Below are 15,000 nucleotides of genomic sequence, written 5' to 3' on the forward strand. Positions count from 1 at the left end.
AGTAAGATCTTACAGCCGCCATTCTGTTCTTAAAAGGTAGTTTGATTCACTGTTGGGTTCCTCTGTTGAAGTGATGCTGATTTGTTTAAGCAGAAGAAAGTGTTAAGATGTTCTGGTCAGTATCCTTTTTTTTTTTTATGGCCGGTGGTTGCCGTTATCTGCATACTGGTGTCGAAGCTAATCAAGGTCAAGTTCACTCCTATGGAAATTTTCTCTGGGGCAAAAAAAAAAAACCCCATTCTGATACCTGGATGTCAAAATGTAATTATCAGAGCAAAAAGGTCATTGGGGTGGGGTGTGGGGTTCGCTCTCAGACCTGTAATTGAAGGTTAAAATCCATTTCCATTTCTTTGTGAATGGTGAATATGAATGCCTTCGTTGACCTATAGATTCCTACATTCCTACCACATTGTCGTAATGAGATTGTGTGTGTGAGACTCGTTAGGTGTGCCCCCCCCCTCCTCCTCCTCCTCCTCCTCCTTCCCTCCTCCTCCTCCTCTGAGGGCCTATGGGAGTGGTGTGGGTCCCCCTTTGGGTCTCCACCTACGCCTTTAATTTGCCTTGGAAGTTTAGCTGTGGTCTCACGCTCCATTGTGGCAGCAGAGGTGTGATGCCTGCACACTAGCATCCAGAGCACCTACTCTCTCTCTCTCGCCCGCCCTGTGTCATAATTCATCCCTCCATCCACTCCCGCCCCCAGGAAGTCCCTCCTTTTCTGCACCAATCAAACTTTCCCATCCTCACCCTTCTTCCCATGTACCAGTCAGTGGTCTCTGACCAGTAGTTAAGAGCTACAGCTCCAAGGCTGTCCACTCTTCTACTCTTCTATGGCTCTCCAATGGGGTGGCAATATGAGGGACTATATAAGGGGATGACACATGGACAGAAATGGGACTTTTGGGTCGATTGGTTGACCTGTCGACTGTAAGTCAATTGCTCATTGAGTGCACCAGACATTTTGTGTGTGTGTGTTTTGCGGCTCACTTTCCTTGCTGTCTGTAGTGATTCTGCTGTCTGTCCCAACGCCTGTCTGTTCTACTGATGGAGGTTGGTGGAGGATTAGGCTCAGGCAGGCAGGCCCTCCTCTCCCTCTCTCTCTCGGGGAGGGGTTGGGAGGGGAGAGGGGGGAAAGTGGGTTGTAAGCATCGAATATGATTAGACCGGAAGACCAGGAATCAGCAATGCTTGAAATTTATGTATTAAAAGCTTTGTGTGTGTTGTTTTTAAAGGCACTCTTCCCCGCCGTGTGGAGAATGCCGCGCTTCACAAACAGAAGTGCCTCTTTCTCTCTTTTTTCGTTTTCGTCTTTTGTTTTGTTGGGGTTTTTTTTGTGTGTGTGTGTGTGTGTGTGTCGTCTTTTCTCCACTCTGTCAGATGCCATCCTCTGCCAGCCGGGCCCCCTTCTCCCTGGAGTGCCTTGGCAGAGTCCAATATCCCCCCGAATAAAGAGCCTGGCACCGGCATGCCCCCACTCCCTCCCTCCCGTCCTGCCCATCCTCCTTCCCTGAGAGACTCTTCCGGAATAAATGGGCTAAAAATTGAAAATGAATTTCCCCCCTTTTGGGGCTTTTAAGTTGCCTTCCTGTGATGCGCTTCCCTCCCCTCCTCCTCCTCCTCCTCATCTTCCTCTTCCTCCTCTGCCTCTCCCCTCGGAGGAGGATGAAGCTGAGCAAGCAGTGATGAGGTGTTGGAATCGCCAAGCGTGAGTCATGCCCCCCCCACACACACACACACACTGGCTGGACTCTCTTTCTCTCCCTCACTTTCCCCCTTTCTCTCACTCTTCCCTTTCCCCCTCTCCTTTTGTCTCTCCCTCTCTTTATTCCTCTTTCTTCCTTTCTTCCTTTCTCCCTTCCTCCTGTCTGTTTCTGTTTCTCTCTCTCTCTCTCCCTCCCTCCCCACCCCTGCCTCAGCTGGTCAGCATGCAGCAGCCATCTCAGATGCGGTGTGTCCGGGCTGCCGGTCTAGTCTGACCAGGCCAGACTAGAGGGGGGGGGAAGAGGGTGGGGGCTTTATTTTTTGACACGTGGATCAATGAATCAGCGGCCCTTTGTGTTGACCCCTAATTAGGGCAGCGGTCCGTGCCTCTGTGTGTGAAGAGAGGGGAAAAACTCCCTCCTGGACACCCCTGACAAATGAGGGCACCCGGACTCGGGGCCCTGAGCGCGCTCTCTCTCCTAGACTATACCGCACCTCTCTCTAACCCCACAGGGCTCTGTGGCTGTTTGTTAGTGTGGGAAGAGTCCGTGATGACATCCTACAAGGTTTGTTTAACGGGATATGGTTGCTGTTAGGGTAGCGATGCCTCAGTCCAGTTTCTTTATGGGCGATTTCTGTTTGGGGAAGGCCTCAGGTGTCTGATGGGTTTTGTTATTGGGAGGATTCACTTGGTTGTGGTTTGTCATATGAGCCTCTGGGAATGACCACAGGCATACACACACAGACACACACACACACACTTTGTTGCAGTGTTCTTCTTGTTCATATTTTTTGTCGTCTTTTACTGTCTGTTCAGGTAACCTGGATCAAGCCGAGGTGATTGGCAGAGAAGCCTTGAAGATCTTGCCCCATGACCCCACAATCATGTTCTCGTTAGCCAACGTCCTGGGAAAGCTGCAAAAATACGAGGTAAACGTCATCCCAAATGATTGCAATAGTGTCATTCAAGCTATTCACTTTTTTGATGTGCATTTTTTTTTTTAAAGACGTTCCACATCACTCCTGTTAGTCTGTTGAAGTGTGTGTACTGTAGTGAAGACCTCTCGTATTCCATTTTTTATTGATACTGTTTTAACACCTCTAATGGGAATTGGATCAGTAAAAAAAAGCATCACCAGTGGTTGATCTTTATTTCAGGAATCAGAAGGTTTCTTCATACATGCTCTGAAGATCAACCCCAGTGCTGCCAGTTGCCATGGCAATCTTGGTAAGATGTTTTCAAGTTAGACACAGTTGCTCCCTTATTCTCCAACACTGTTGAGAAATCTGGGTTCAACATAAACAAGTCACTGGAAATTCTCTCTCTTTTTTTAATATGGAGAGTGAATACAAAGGGAAGTCTGTGTGTGTGTCTTTGAGTTCAGGCTAACGGGGTTGCGTTGTGATGTTTTGTAGCCGTTCTCTACCATCGCTGGGGAAAACTGGATTTGGCCAAAAGACACTATGAACAGGCCCTAAAACTAGACCCCAGCACACCGGGGACGAGGGAGAACTACAACATGCTGCGCCGCAAACTGGAACAGAAACAGAAGACTAACAGCTAAATAAAGAAGTGTGTGCATGTGTGTGTGTGTGTGTGTGTACATGGTGCACATTAGTCTGTGTGTGTGTATGTGCACACATGTGGTGTGTGGTGATATTTATTGCATGATGCAGTAGCCTACAGTCTTGCACATGGTGGAATTAATAAAAGACGATTCCTGGTTTTGATATCCGGCTGACGAAACAACTCATTAATACTTCTGTTTAATTGCCACTGACATTCTTTGTTATTTCCTTGCTGTGCATGGGGAGGGAGGGAGGGAGACCTGCTCTGCTCTGTGTTTGATTTCGGGGTGTTATGAAAGTAAGATGTTGGGCACATGGCATGTCCTCGCGCACGAGGCCCAGACGTGGAGACATGTGGAACGCATCCGCCCAGAGCATCTCTGTGCCTTTCATCCGGTGACCCCGGTGTTGTGGCAGCTGCGGCGCTGTTTATTTGTCTGTTTTACATCGACGCGATAAAGGGGCGTTATGGTTGGCCGTCCATCAAGAATGCCCAGGCGTTTGCTCACCCGCCCGCCGCTGCCACGCCAACGCTCCCTTTAACAAATTGTGTTCTAAGAAGTCGGGAACAAGAGAGCGGGAGAGATGCTCGCACACACACACACACACACACCCACACATGATGGAACAGCTGAGGTTACAAGCATGACTGGCTTTTGTTGCAGTGTTTGTTTTCACTATCAAGCATATTGCAGAGGATTGTTTTTTTTCCCCTTCTCTTTTGATTTTTTATTATACAGCTCTGCTCATAGGTGAAGTGTCAGTGCACTACAGTAGGTTTATTTCCCTCATCACACACACACACACACACACACACGGTCATGCTCTTTCACACACACGCACACACACACACACACACACGGTCACGCTCTCTCACACACAGTCACACACAAACACCCTATGTACTGCGTCCGGCCCTCTGTAGTTAATGCAAGAAAGGTGTTTTGCGAGTAAAAGTGTCTCTGATGTGCCCGAGGAGGAGAGGGAAGGGTCAGTCTGAACAGGAAGCCCAGAGCCAGGACACAAACACCTCCACCAGCAGCAGCAGCTAGAGAGACACACAAGGAGTCCAGACAGGCTGATGACCAGCCAGAGCCTTCAAAGAAGGAGCCCTCTGCCCGCTGGTCCCCTGGGGGGAGGGGGCTTCGTGTGTGTGTGTGAGTGTGTGTGTCTTGCGCACACTGGCTCCTCATGAAAGTTACTGCTGAGTGAGACGCGACCCCACAGGACAAACTTCAGTCAGCAAGGGCCCTCCCCCCCAACCCCAGAGGGGGTCGAGGGGCAAAGGTCGCCGCACTTTTTATTTTTTCACCTGCTTCCGACACACACCGCCGGGGAAAAGAACTTTTTGAAGCACTGGCCTTTCAGCTGAGGAGGCTTTTGAAGACGAAGGCAAGGGATGTTTGTTGGTATGTGCGTTACAGTAAAGGATCCACAGGTGTTGGGGGAGAGAGAGAGAGCACACACCCCAGGGGAAGAAGTTAGGCTCAGCCACATCTTCAGAAATGTGGCAAACTGCCACTCATGTATTCTTCAGATCATGTTATGGGAGCACTTCCTGATAAACTGCTAAACATCTACATATTGCTTAATTCCCCACATTTTGGTATATCAGACTTGATTGTAATAAGTCTATTGGTGGGGAAGTTCAGTTTGTCCTGGTTCAGTTGTATTTTGTACCAGGGTGAATCTGGAGTGTCCCATGGAGGAGACCCCCTGCATACAAACAATTATCACCTCAACCTGAGCTGATTTTCTTTAGATAACATGGTAGGATGACTAATTAATAAAGTCAGCGAGATGTCCCCTATTAGCAATCAGTGGGAGAAATATTAGCTTTCCTATGATAGTCCAGAGATGACTAAAAAGATGGTTGTTTTTTGGTGGCAGACCATGTGAATTTGCAGATGAAAGGGTTCACAGAAGTTAGTGCACTTAACACAGTTAGCATATGTCCTTGAAGACTTCCAACTTTACTCCATGAGGAAGAAAAGAATGCACTTCCCTTAGTCAAGGTCAAGATATGATTCTCAGTCATTGATTCAAGCAATCACCTAGGTTGTGTATGTTTACCTGCCCACTAATATTGCTTTCTATTACTTAATAATATATTTATGTCACACGTGGACGAGCATTTAATTGCATAGTAAAGGGCATTTTCTTTAGTGTTTTATACAAATGTCAAAGCATGTCTCGGGAGTGCTTCAGGAAGGCATCACTGGCACTGACCTAATCCAGGGCATTGACATTGATGAGGGGAGAAGCGGGAGGGACGCTAGAAAATAGCCATGTGTTCTAATTTATTATCTCTTAAATAAATATTCTGCATCACAACATATTGAAGGGCATTTTGTTATGAAAGAAAATATGCTGACAGACAGTTTTTAACTTATGAAACGGTATGTGAAGTTGCTGAGCCCATCTTTTTAGCCAGCCAGCCTAATGCCATATTTGAAGTGCAAAGACACATTTTAAGGAATAAAATGGCACAGATTGTCTTTTTATCCATTTACACAGTGTATCTAGGCTACATAAGGAGAGCCTGAAGGGATATTGGGTCATTTTAATACTATGGCTATTTCGGGAATTACAAAAATCAGTATGCGCTGCAATCAATATGCAGCCACGGGGAATGACCGAATTGCATGATCTACACTTTGCGTTTTGTTAATCTTCATGAAAAATATGAGTGTGACTGGCGGGCTATCTCTTAATGCAAGGATTGTGTCATATAATGTAATTTTATGATGATCTCATACGTGTCCATGGGTGTTATTCGCAGATGTTCAGGCGCAATATCTCATTAAACCATATGGTTCGCTCGCATGTTGTAGCTGTGTTCTTTCAGCAGAGCGCAAATCGGCCTGACAGGATGTTGTCAATGTTACTCTTCCAAAACGTTCTTTAACCCTCTCCTCCTCCTCTCTGACCTCCAAAAACAAACTCTAATGGGTTGTGATGCATCCCTCTCGACCCGCCGTCTAATTAATGCAGATTTTCACAGATTCGGAGGAACAGAATCTTTCATCCGGTGGGCTGCATGCTCTTCTTTGACAAGGGAGTCACGGGGTCGTGCTCACATGCGATTATCGGACTGGCAGTCATTAGGAAGCAGCTTGCCCCGCGCGACCGCCACCTCACTGAAGAGCGCTCGACTCTATTTCACGCGGCTGCCCCGCTCCTCGGAGAAGCCCGGACTGTCACGCACTATCCCGCCACCATGTCCAGATTTCCAGGCATCCCTGGCCCATGATTAATTGTTAGCGACTGGCAATAAAAAGTCCGGCGAGGCCAGCTGCTTGCTGAGGTTTGCGGGATTAATATAATGGACGTGCCTTGGGCTGCCAACTCTTGCCTCCCACAGGACAGTTCTTCAGACGCGAGCAAGTTTGGGGTGTCTCAGATTTTTCAAAGCGACTTTATCTGCCAGATAACTTCATAAAAAATCAAATAAATAGGCTATAGACGACATTATTTTGTCAGGCTATTTACCTTACAAAGACAGTGGTGCACCCCCAAAAAAACAAATAGCTTAAGTCAATAAAACATTTGAAAAGGCCAATCGTTTTTTAAAAAAAGAAAAAAGATGAGTCACTATACGCATGTCTACGCTATAGCCTAAACTATGAATATGACAATAACAATTTCTAAAATCTAAGTGTGCTCCTTTGTAGCCTATTGAATAAAAGAAAGCTTTCTTCTGCTTGTCCGGGGTGGAACAAAAATAATTTTCAGTGGGATCCCTCTGAGCTATTTTGCAAAACAAAATGAAGCAGCCAGATCTTATTGAAAATATAGTGCAGTGAGACGGAAATTTATTAACTGGCACCAGCTAATGCGTGCATTATTCATTTCTGGTGAGCATGAAAAATGATTTAAAGAGGTCTGAAATTGCAACGGCAAAGGCTGACTGCACAGTGCCCCGACTTGTTCATTTGCCATCCTTCAGAGAGGCGGAGGAGAGGGATCCGCTCTCTGGACGGACTCGGCAGTAACAGCTGTGCACTTCTCACACGGGGGTGGCCACTTCTCCGGGCGGTGGGTAGTCTGGGAAGCAGATGGGGAGACACATCAGTGCTTTGCTCGGCTTGCGCGCACCGTTCCCGCGATTAAAACACAATATCGTCTACATTCGGCGAAGCAAGGGGCAGGCCCACTGGGGCATCTAGGAGTGGGACTGTTGTTGGCGTTTGCAGGTGCAAGAGAAAAGGCTCACTTTACAAACACAGGGGGCCGCGGCATTGAATGCATCTTCACATGGGTTGTTGGTGCCGGTCAGGAACGATTCCTTTTCCACTTCTCTGTATTTTTCAACTCCCTATTCCCTTCTCAAACGGCTCTCTTGAGTGCAGTCAGAACTGAGCATGAAACGCTGCCAGTGGCATATGGCTTTCCACTGCACTAAACATTCATTCAAAAGACAGGTTCATCAGTCATTGCGGAAGCCCGAACGAACGCGAACTCCTGATGGATGGCTTTTTGGGCTTACCTGCTGCTCGTACATTACCTCTGAAACACAGGTTTCCCCCAAGCCCACGACACCGGAAAACTGCAAACCGCGGAATACTCTGCGCGCAGCATACAGGCAACAGGAGCCAGGTTAGGGGCAAAATAATAAATACGCTTTTAAAACCCCGTGCAAGGAACCCAGGGTCAGGTCTGTACAGGCCAATTATGGCACAGCATCTGTCGTATAGAGGGGAACACGTGCACAACTTCCGAATTATTTGGGCAATTAAAAGAGGAACGCTTTCGTTCAAATGATTCCTTACAGAACAACCTGCAATGAGGAGGCGCACAATCTCGCCATTTAGAGTAGGACAAATAAGGGCGTTCTTGGGGGATCTATACTTATTTCAGTGGCGGGCGTCTGGGCCTTTGTTCTTACTTAGGCCTCCTCGATGTTTTTTTCTGCCAAATTTAACAGAAGGCTCAGGGGGTGACAGAGGTCCACCCCGGTCTCACCTTCTGCTGAGTAACTACCCAAGAAAGACAATCAGTCTGAACCCCGCGGTCTACTCCTCAAAGTGAAAATCCTTAATTAGGGGCCGTTTGCACTGTTTTTCCCCCTTCAGGATTGTTAGATCATAAAAAAGCAATTAGACCTTCAAGGCTCAAGTTTAATTCATTTTCCATCATCCCAGCTACTCTGAAAATATAGCAAATTTGATATAATTTTCATGGGTGCATGTACGCTTAGCATCTCTGATTTTTTTAACAGACAGACTGCGGGTTGAACTAAATATGGCCCTCAGCCTTGTTCATACATTTTCATTAAATAGCACTTTTTCTTATTACAAGGGTGAATAAAGTATATGAAATGATTTGTGACAGGAGACATGTGTAGGCATATGAAAATAAAAGACTATAATTGATTGAAAATAAATATTTCTATAAGAGGCAGCAAATGGGTTTTTTAAAATGAATGGGCCTATTAAAGGTGAATAAAACTTGACAGAGAAATGTTATAAATGACTTATACTGCACAGCTCCGGGGCCTGAAGTCCCTGACAATGCCTGTGGAGGCGCTGTTGGCCATGAAACGAAAGTTTAACATTGCCAGGGCACAAAAATAAGCTTCAAGCTGCGTTGAATGAGGAAACGAATTGTATATCGATGTAGAAGCTTCAACCCAAATAGCATAAGCGTTTAAACTGATGTGAGTGTGTTCTGTATGACTGGCTATCATAGCTTCCTCTACTGGATGTTTTAAAGAGGACTTCGAAAAGGGCTAATCTTATTGAATATAAGAAAATATGAGGTCATCTGCCACCTCAACTGAATAACAAATGTTATATAAAACATAAAAACAAACATTTGTAGAAGTAGCGTATTGCTATGTTTACCTACAACTACTTTTGGTGAGTCAGCCAAGTATTCAAATCACCCTAAGTGTTGCTTGAAGAAAATTATATAATTAACACCACCAAAAACAAATAAACGCTGAAATCTGAGCCAAAATCCTCTGGCTTTTTATGTGTTAAATCCCCTCTAAAAATAAATTAATTACAGTTTCACTGGCAGTGTTCTTAGTCCTAAACTAATTATGATGAGTATTATCAGTTTTCAGGAAATGACAATTACACCGGACTCCTGTTTTAGCTATATGTAATATATATATATATATATATATATATATATATATATATATATATATATATATATATATATATATATATATATATATACATATATCTTTTTCTGAAATGTAGTGTATGTACATGATTTGACACACAAAATGAATGTTAAATTAGCCTAAAATGGATGAAAAGTCATAATATGACATGATGTCAATGAAGGAAAAAGAAGAGTGGAGAAAGTAATGGACAAGTGAAATGAAAATGAATCAGAATACACAAAACTCAATCATGTGTAAGCATCACATATGTGATTAAAATTCATCTCAAGACTCAGTCAGTCAGCAGACTTTTAATTTGGTTGTGTAACCTCCTAGTTATTGTCTGTAACCCCATGAAATAGCTGTTTGTTGTCCCGTCCTCACAGTTTGTTGGTAATCTCTCTGGTAATATCTCGTAATTAGAGGGACATTGGACAGACACAACAAATTCTCTGGAAATCGCTGCCAGGCTTTGCCGGCCAAGAGCTCAACTACCCCGATTCTGCAACCGTTCCACTTAGGCTGCTGTAGTCCATACATTGTAAATCAGATTGGCTAATGCACCCAGCTCAATCACACACACACACACACACAGAGAGAGAGAGAGAGAGAGAGTTAATTTTGCTGACTTTGATTGTTGTTTTTCCCTTTTATTTCCCCCACACCCAACAAAGTGATCAACTGTCCCATCCCAGATGACAGCATGTGAAATGGGTTAATTTGCATATGCTTGAGGAACTCTGCTACACTGCTTTATGTGTGTGACTGACCACAGCCTCCATAAAATTCCCTTTAGCACCAGGGGTTTGGAAACCTTGCTAAATACCGCCGCAACGGCCCTGTCAGCAGACTGCCAATCATCCTACAATCACCCCTGATTAACAACAGCCTCGCTTACTGCTTCAGCACTAGAATTAACCAAGAGCTGTCTCCCAAACAGCCACTTTCTAGTCTCATTTTTAATACATATACATACATACATATTTAAAAAAGTGAAATCAATTTATTTGAGTGTAATCGACCAAGATTTATCTCTTATGTTGAGTATTAAAACTATAGGTTCATTCAAAGCAATTTTAATTTAATGTAACATCTAGTGTAGGCTAAATGATCAAATAAGCAGTGTTTGATATTATCATAAATTAATTGTCATTTAGAATTATTAAAAGAAATATTGTCTCTCATCTGAAGTTGACTAAAAGTTGAAAATAACTGAAAATGAAAACTGTATTTCATGCAAAAATAGAATGTAAATCTTTCTTTTATCATAACTACTGTACTTTCATTTAGTATACCCAAATTATTTTTTTACATTCATGGTAAGTTCACCTGGCACCTCTGTCTGAACAACAAAAGCAGTTGTAATGGCTGCCAACTGTATACTTTGCAAATAAACACACTTATTTTTTTTCAAAGAAACCCAGCTCAGTTTCACTCCATCTTGCTTGTCCTGTTTTCACAGTCCATTAAATTATTAGCACGGAAAGGAGAGAACACAAAAGCCCTCAGAGAAGAAAGGAGGAGACGTGGCAATCACAGGGTAGAAAGAGAGAGAGAGAAAGAGAGAGAGAGAGAAAGAGAGAAAGAGAGAGAGGGTCTGGTCTTACAGCAGAATTTGCCTGCTAAAACTTGGGCCGGAGGACAGACCGCAGCAGTAATCTCATGGCGAGTGTTTCAGGGCCCTTGATAGATGACACCACCTGGCCGCTGCCTGAATTCATAGAGTTGCCGCGCGGAGGAAGGATTTCACTTAAGCCCTCTTTCAGTGAGAAGTAAATGTGTTTTTTTGTTGTTGTTGTAATTAAAGCCACACAATTAACACTGACAAGACCAGGTCATTCGAGGAGCACGACCACTCTACACTCAAATGCACACAGACATTCAAAGCTCAGAATAGAGAGAGAGAGAGAAAAGAGAGAGAGAGAGAGACTTCTCTGAGGCTCCTACAAGTTAATTTAGTCCCAGGCCGCTCCGCAAGGGTTTCTGTTATTACGCACTGTGTACAAACCATTACATTCACTTCATAGGAACTTTTACTCTGTGGAATCTACACTCTGCATTTCAGGGAGTATCCTCTTACTTGATTTCAAAGGGCCTACATTTGGATGAGAAATCTGGGTAACACTTTATTTTAATGTGTCGTTGTTACAGTGTACCTACCTAATTAGGTACAGTGGTACAACCTGTATAACAACATGTACTATCAGGTACTATCATTGTACTTGCATTATGTATTTGTGGGTACCTACATATAGTTGTTACATTGTAATACTGAGTGTTTTACAAAACTTTGTTATTTTTTGCCTAAATTTTCATCAGAGGCAAAGAGCTGACCTGAGACCTGCTGGATGGGGTAAATCTGGTCATGATAGATTTGATATACAAAGACAATAAAGGCCTTGACTGAGCTAAGAATGGTTTGTCTATCAAATCTATCATGACCAGATTTACCCCATCCAGCAGGTCTCAGGTCAGCTCTTTGCCTCTGATGAAAATTTAGGCAAATTGGCAAAGTTTTGTAAAATTAGGTAGGTACACTGTAACAGCGACACATTAAAATAAAGTGTTACCGAAATCTGAAATATACATCTCAGTTAAAATGTGTTACTGAGATATCTGTGGCAAAATATTAATACTGGCAATGGAAAAATATTGAATGGAAAAAAAAAAAAAAATGAACAGTTATTTAAGAGTTCCTTTGTATCTCACTATTATCAATACATTTATTTGATATCACCAGCTCAAAATCTTTCATGAGCTGTGAATAAATGCAAAATAGAATACTGTAAATTAATGTTATTATATATAATTTTAATAGTTGAGTTTACAGAAAATCTTATATTACATTTCTGCATTGCACTAGTTATTGTATTCTTGTCCAGTCCCTATGTGAATTTACACAATTTTTATTTGATTCTTCAGTTTTTCAAGTCTTCTTTTGAATCACCCTCCTCAAGAATAGTTATTTATGCACCCTTCTTTTAACAATTCACTGTATAAATTGTTAGCAGATTCAACACACACACACACACACACACACACACAATGACACAACTGTTGTTAATTTCTTCAGTGGTTTGTGAAAGGCTGTTCTCAGTCTTTAAAAGGTCAGTTGAGCACATGCCCTGTGCTCTGAAAGGCTGAATGCAGGTAGAAACGTAAGCAAAGTTGACAAAGCCCTTTTCAAGAGAAGACTGTTCCCTTCCTGACTGCTCAGGCATAAGATTATAATGGAGCTCTCTTCAAATGAAGCACCAGCAGCAGTAACCACACTGAGGACTATTATCCTGACTCTAAAGAAAGAGTTGAAGGGATTTGCAGGTGTTTTTTGTTACATAGTGGCTTTTGAAAGACAAATTGGAATTTGCACTAAAAATGTATTTGTGTAAAGGTGAATAATCTGTATAAATAACACTGTAGAGGAGAGAATAACAAACAAAGATGGCTACGTAGAGTGCTCTAAGAAAAAAAAAAAAAAAAAAAAAAAAAAAGCTGCTGGAAGTTGAATACTCTGAATCATAAGATGATTGGATAAAAAATAAGCAAATATGAAACTTGATCTGAATGGGAAACATGAACTGAAGTTGTATAAATACATTTATCTAGTTCCTTGGTGTATTTGGCACCAAAACAGTGTGTGTGTGTGTGTGTGTGTGTGTGTGTGTGTGTGTGTGTGTGTCAGCTGGCCCATAAGGAACAGTTGGAGGAGTGTGTTCGGCCCCTTTGGATGCACCTCTGATGGACAGCACCACCGGAGAGGAACAGAGCGGAGAGGAGAGAGAAAGAGAGAGAAGAGGAGAAGAGGAGAGGAGGAAAGAGATGAGAGGAGAAGGAGAACAGAGGAGCGGAGGGAAGAGGAGAATTAAGGGGAGAGAAAAGGGGGCTGAGACGACAGCAAAAAAGAGAACACAGAAGAGAAGAGGTGAAAGGAGAGTAGAACTAAGGAGAGATGAAATGAGGAGAAACAAAAAAAGAGAAGAGAGGGAAGAGAGGAAAGGAGGAGAGAGGGAAGACGTGGCGCTGGTGGTTGGCGCTATCTGGGACATGTGCCTACACAGCGTGGCAGCAGCTGCTCCCAGTCATGAGTACTACAGCATACACACACACACACACAAACATATATGGAACATGGCACATGTCTCACACACATGCAAAAAGTGCATGATACCTGCAACATGCTGTCACACACATACACACATACCTCAACTCCCATATGGTGTTCATTAAAACACAACAAAACAGACATATTTGTATGTGATGTACTGACACTCACGCAAACACACTGCAACATACACACCATGTATGCACCTGGTAAAGTATTGGCTGTTTAGCTAAATTGGCAACCATTGTACACATAACCCAATGAAACAGCCCCAAGACATGACACACTCGGAACAGTAACCAGCACTTAGTCGGCCTCTTCCCAGTTCCTCATGCAACACACACCACACACACACACACACACACACACACACATACACACGAATACACACACAGAACATGGCACACATTACTTGGGCAGTCTCTTCTCCTCAGCTCCTCTGGCTCCACAAGCTAACAACTGCTGGGGCCTCGCATGGCTGGGGTCCACCACCACCACGGCCGCCGCCAGTGATGCCTGCCCAAGTGTGGCACGCCCAGTGCCCCACAGTCCAGGCCTGGGGTCTCCGGTAACCGGAGCCAAACCAACAGTAACCGCATCTTCCCATGTCCCTGTGATCTGGAGCCTTCTCCCCGCTACGATCCTCTAATTAAGATCGATGTTTCTACATAAACACCCCGTTCTGTCCAAACATTTACCATGTAAAGTGAGCCCAGTTATTGGCACGGGGTCTTCAGTCACGTCCAGGACATTTGGGAAAGAAGAGGAATAACAAAAAAGCCCTTGAAGCCTCCTTGCTTACGCGTCCACTGAAATTTTACGGGGAGCCCAGAAGATGGCAACATCCCTCTGACTCTGGCTTCAGGGGCTGCTTGTTTATTTATTTATTGACACAGTTTGGCAGTCATCTGTTTACTTAGGCAGGTCCCTAAACGGCGGAGGATGGCCAGTAACCGGCCGAGGAGAGGAAACAGGTAAATATTGTGAATAATTCAGGCGTGTGCCTAGGCTACTCGTGTGTGAGTGTGTGAGAGAGAGAGAGAGAGAGAGAGAGAGAGAGACAGTGAGACGGAGGAAGAAGAATATTATATGGGTCTGTGAGATGGAGCGCAAGAGAGAGAGAGAGAAAGAGAAACAGAGAGAGGGAGAGAGAAAAGAGAAAGTCATAAAATCACTTTCTGTGTATGTGTGTGTGTTTGAGAAAATACAGCATTGTAAAGATGTGAAGGCAGCCTGGGAGAGTTCACAGATAAACTGAACTAGTAGATATTCTGACTCACCTGCTCTGCCCCTCCTGTACTCCTTCACTCTCATCTTTTTCTTCTCTCATTTCTTAGATTATTTCTCTATTTTCTTGTCCCTCTCTTCCCTTTCGCCTCCCTTCTGAGTGTGTGTGTGTGTGTGTGTGTGTGTGTGTGTTGTGTGCAAGCAGTAAGGCCAGGCTTAGTGTACCCTGCTTTACTCCACCCCTGCTCCCACAGACCTACAGCATCACTCCACTATAATCAGCATC

At 43.9% G+C, this 15,000-nt stretch overlaps 1 protein-coding gene across 2 annotated transcripts in view; it reads left to right on the top strand.

The window, feature by feature from the left end:
• Positions 1–3,429, top strand: part of tmtc4 (transmembrane O-mannosyltransferase targeting cadherins 4) — a 15,481-nt gene extending 12,052 nt beyond the window's left edge. For both annotated transcript variants that reach the window (XM_048239789.1, XM_048239788.1), the window contains exons 16-18: positions 2,516–2,628; positions 2,857–2,926; positions 3,115–3,429. In XM_048239789.1, the coding sequence (XP_048095746.1) occupies positions 2,516–2,628; positions 2,857–2,926; positions 3,115–3,263 (332 nt within the window). In that variant the 3' untranslated portion in view covers positions 3,264–3,429. The remainder of the gene's footprint in view (positions 1–2,515; positions 2,629–2,856; positions 2,927–3,114) is intronic.
• The last annotated feature ends 11,571 nt before the right edge of the window (positions 3,430–15,000 follow it).

The sequence above is a fragment of the Alosa alosa genome, chromosome 3 (genome assembly GCF_017589495.1).
Source record: "Alosa alosa isolate M-15738 ecotype Scorff River chromosome 3, AALO_Geno_1.1, whole genome shotgun sequence".
NCBI lineage: Eukaryota > Metazoa > Chordata > Actinopteri > Clupeiformes > Clupeidae > Alosa > Alosa alosa.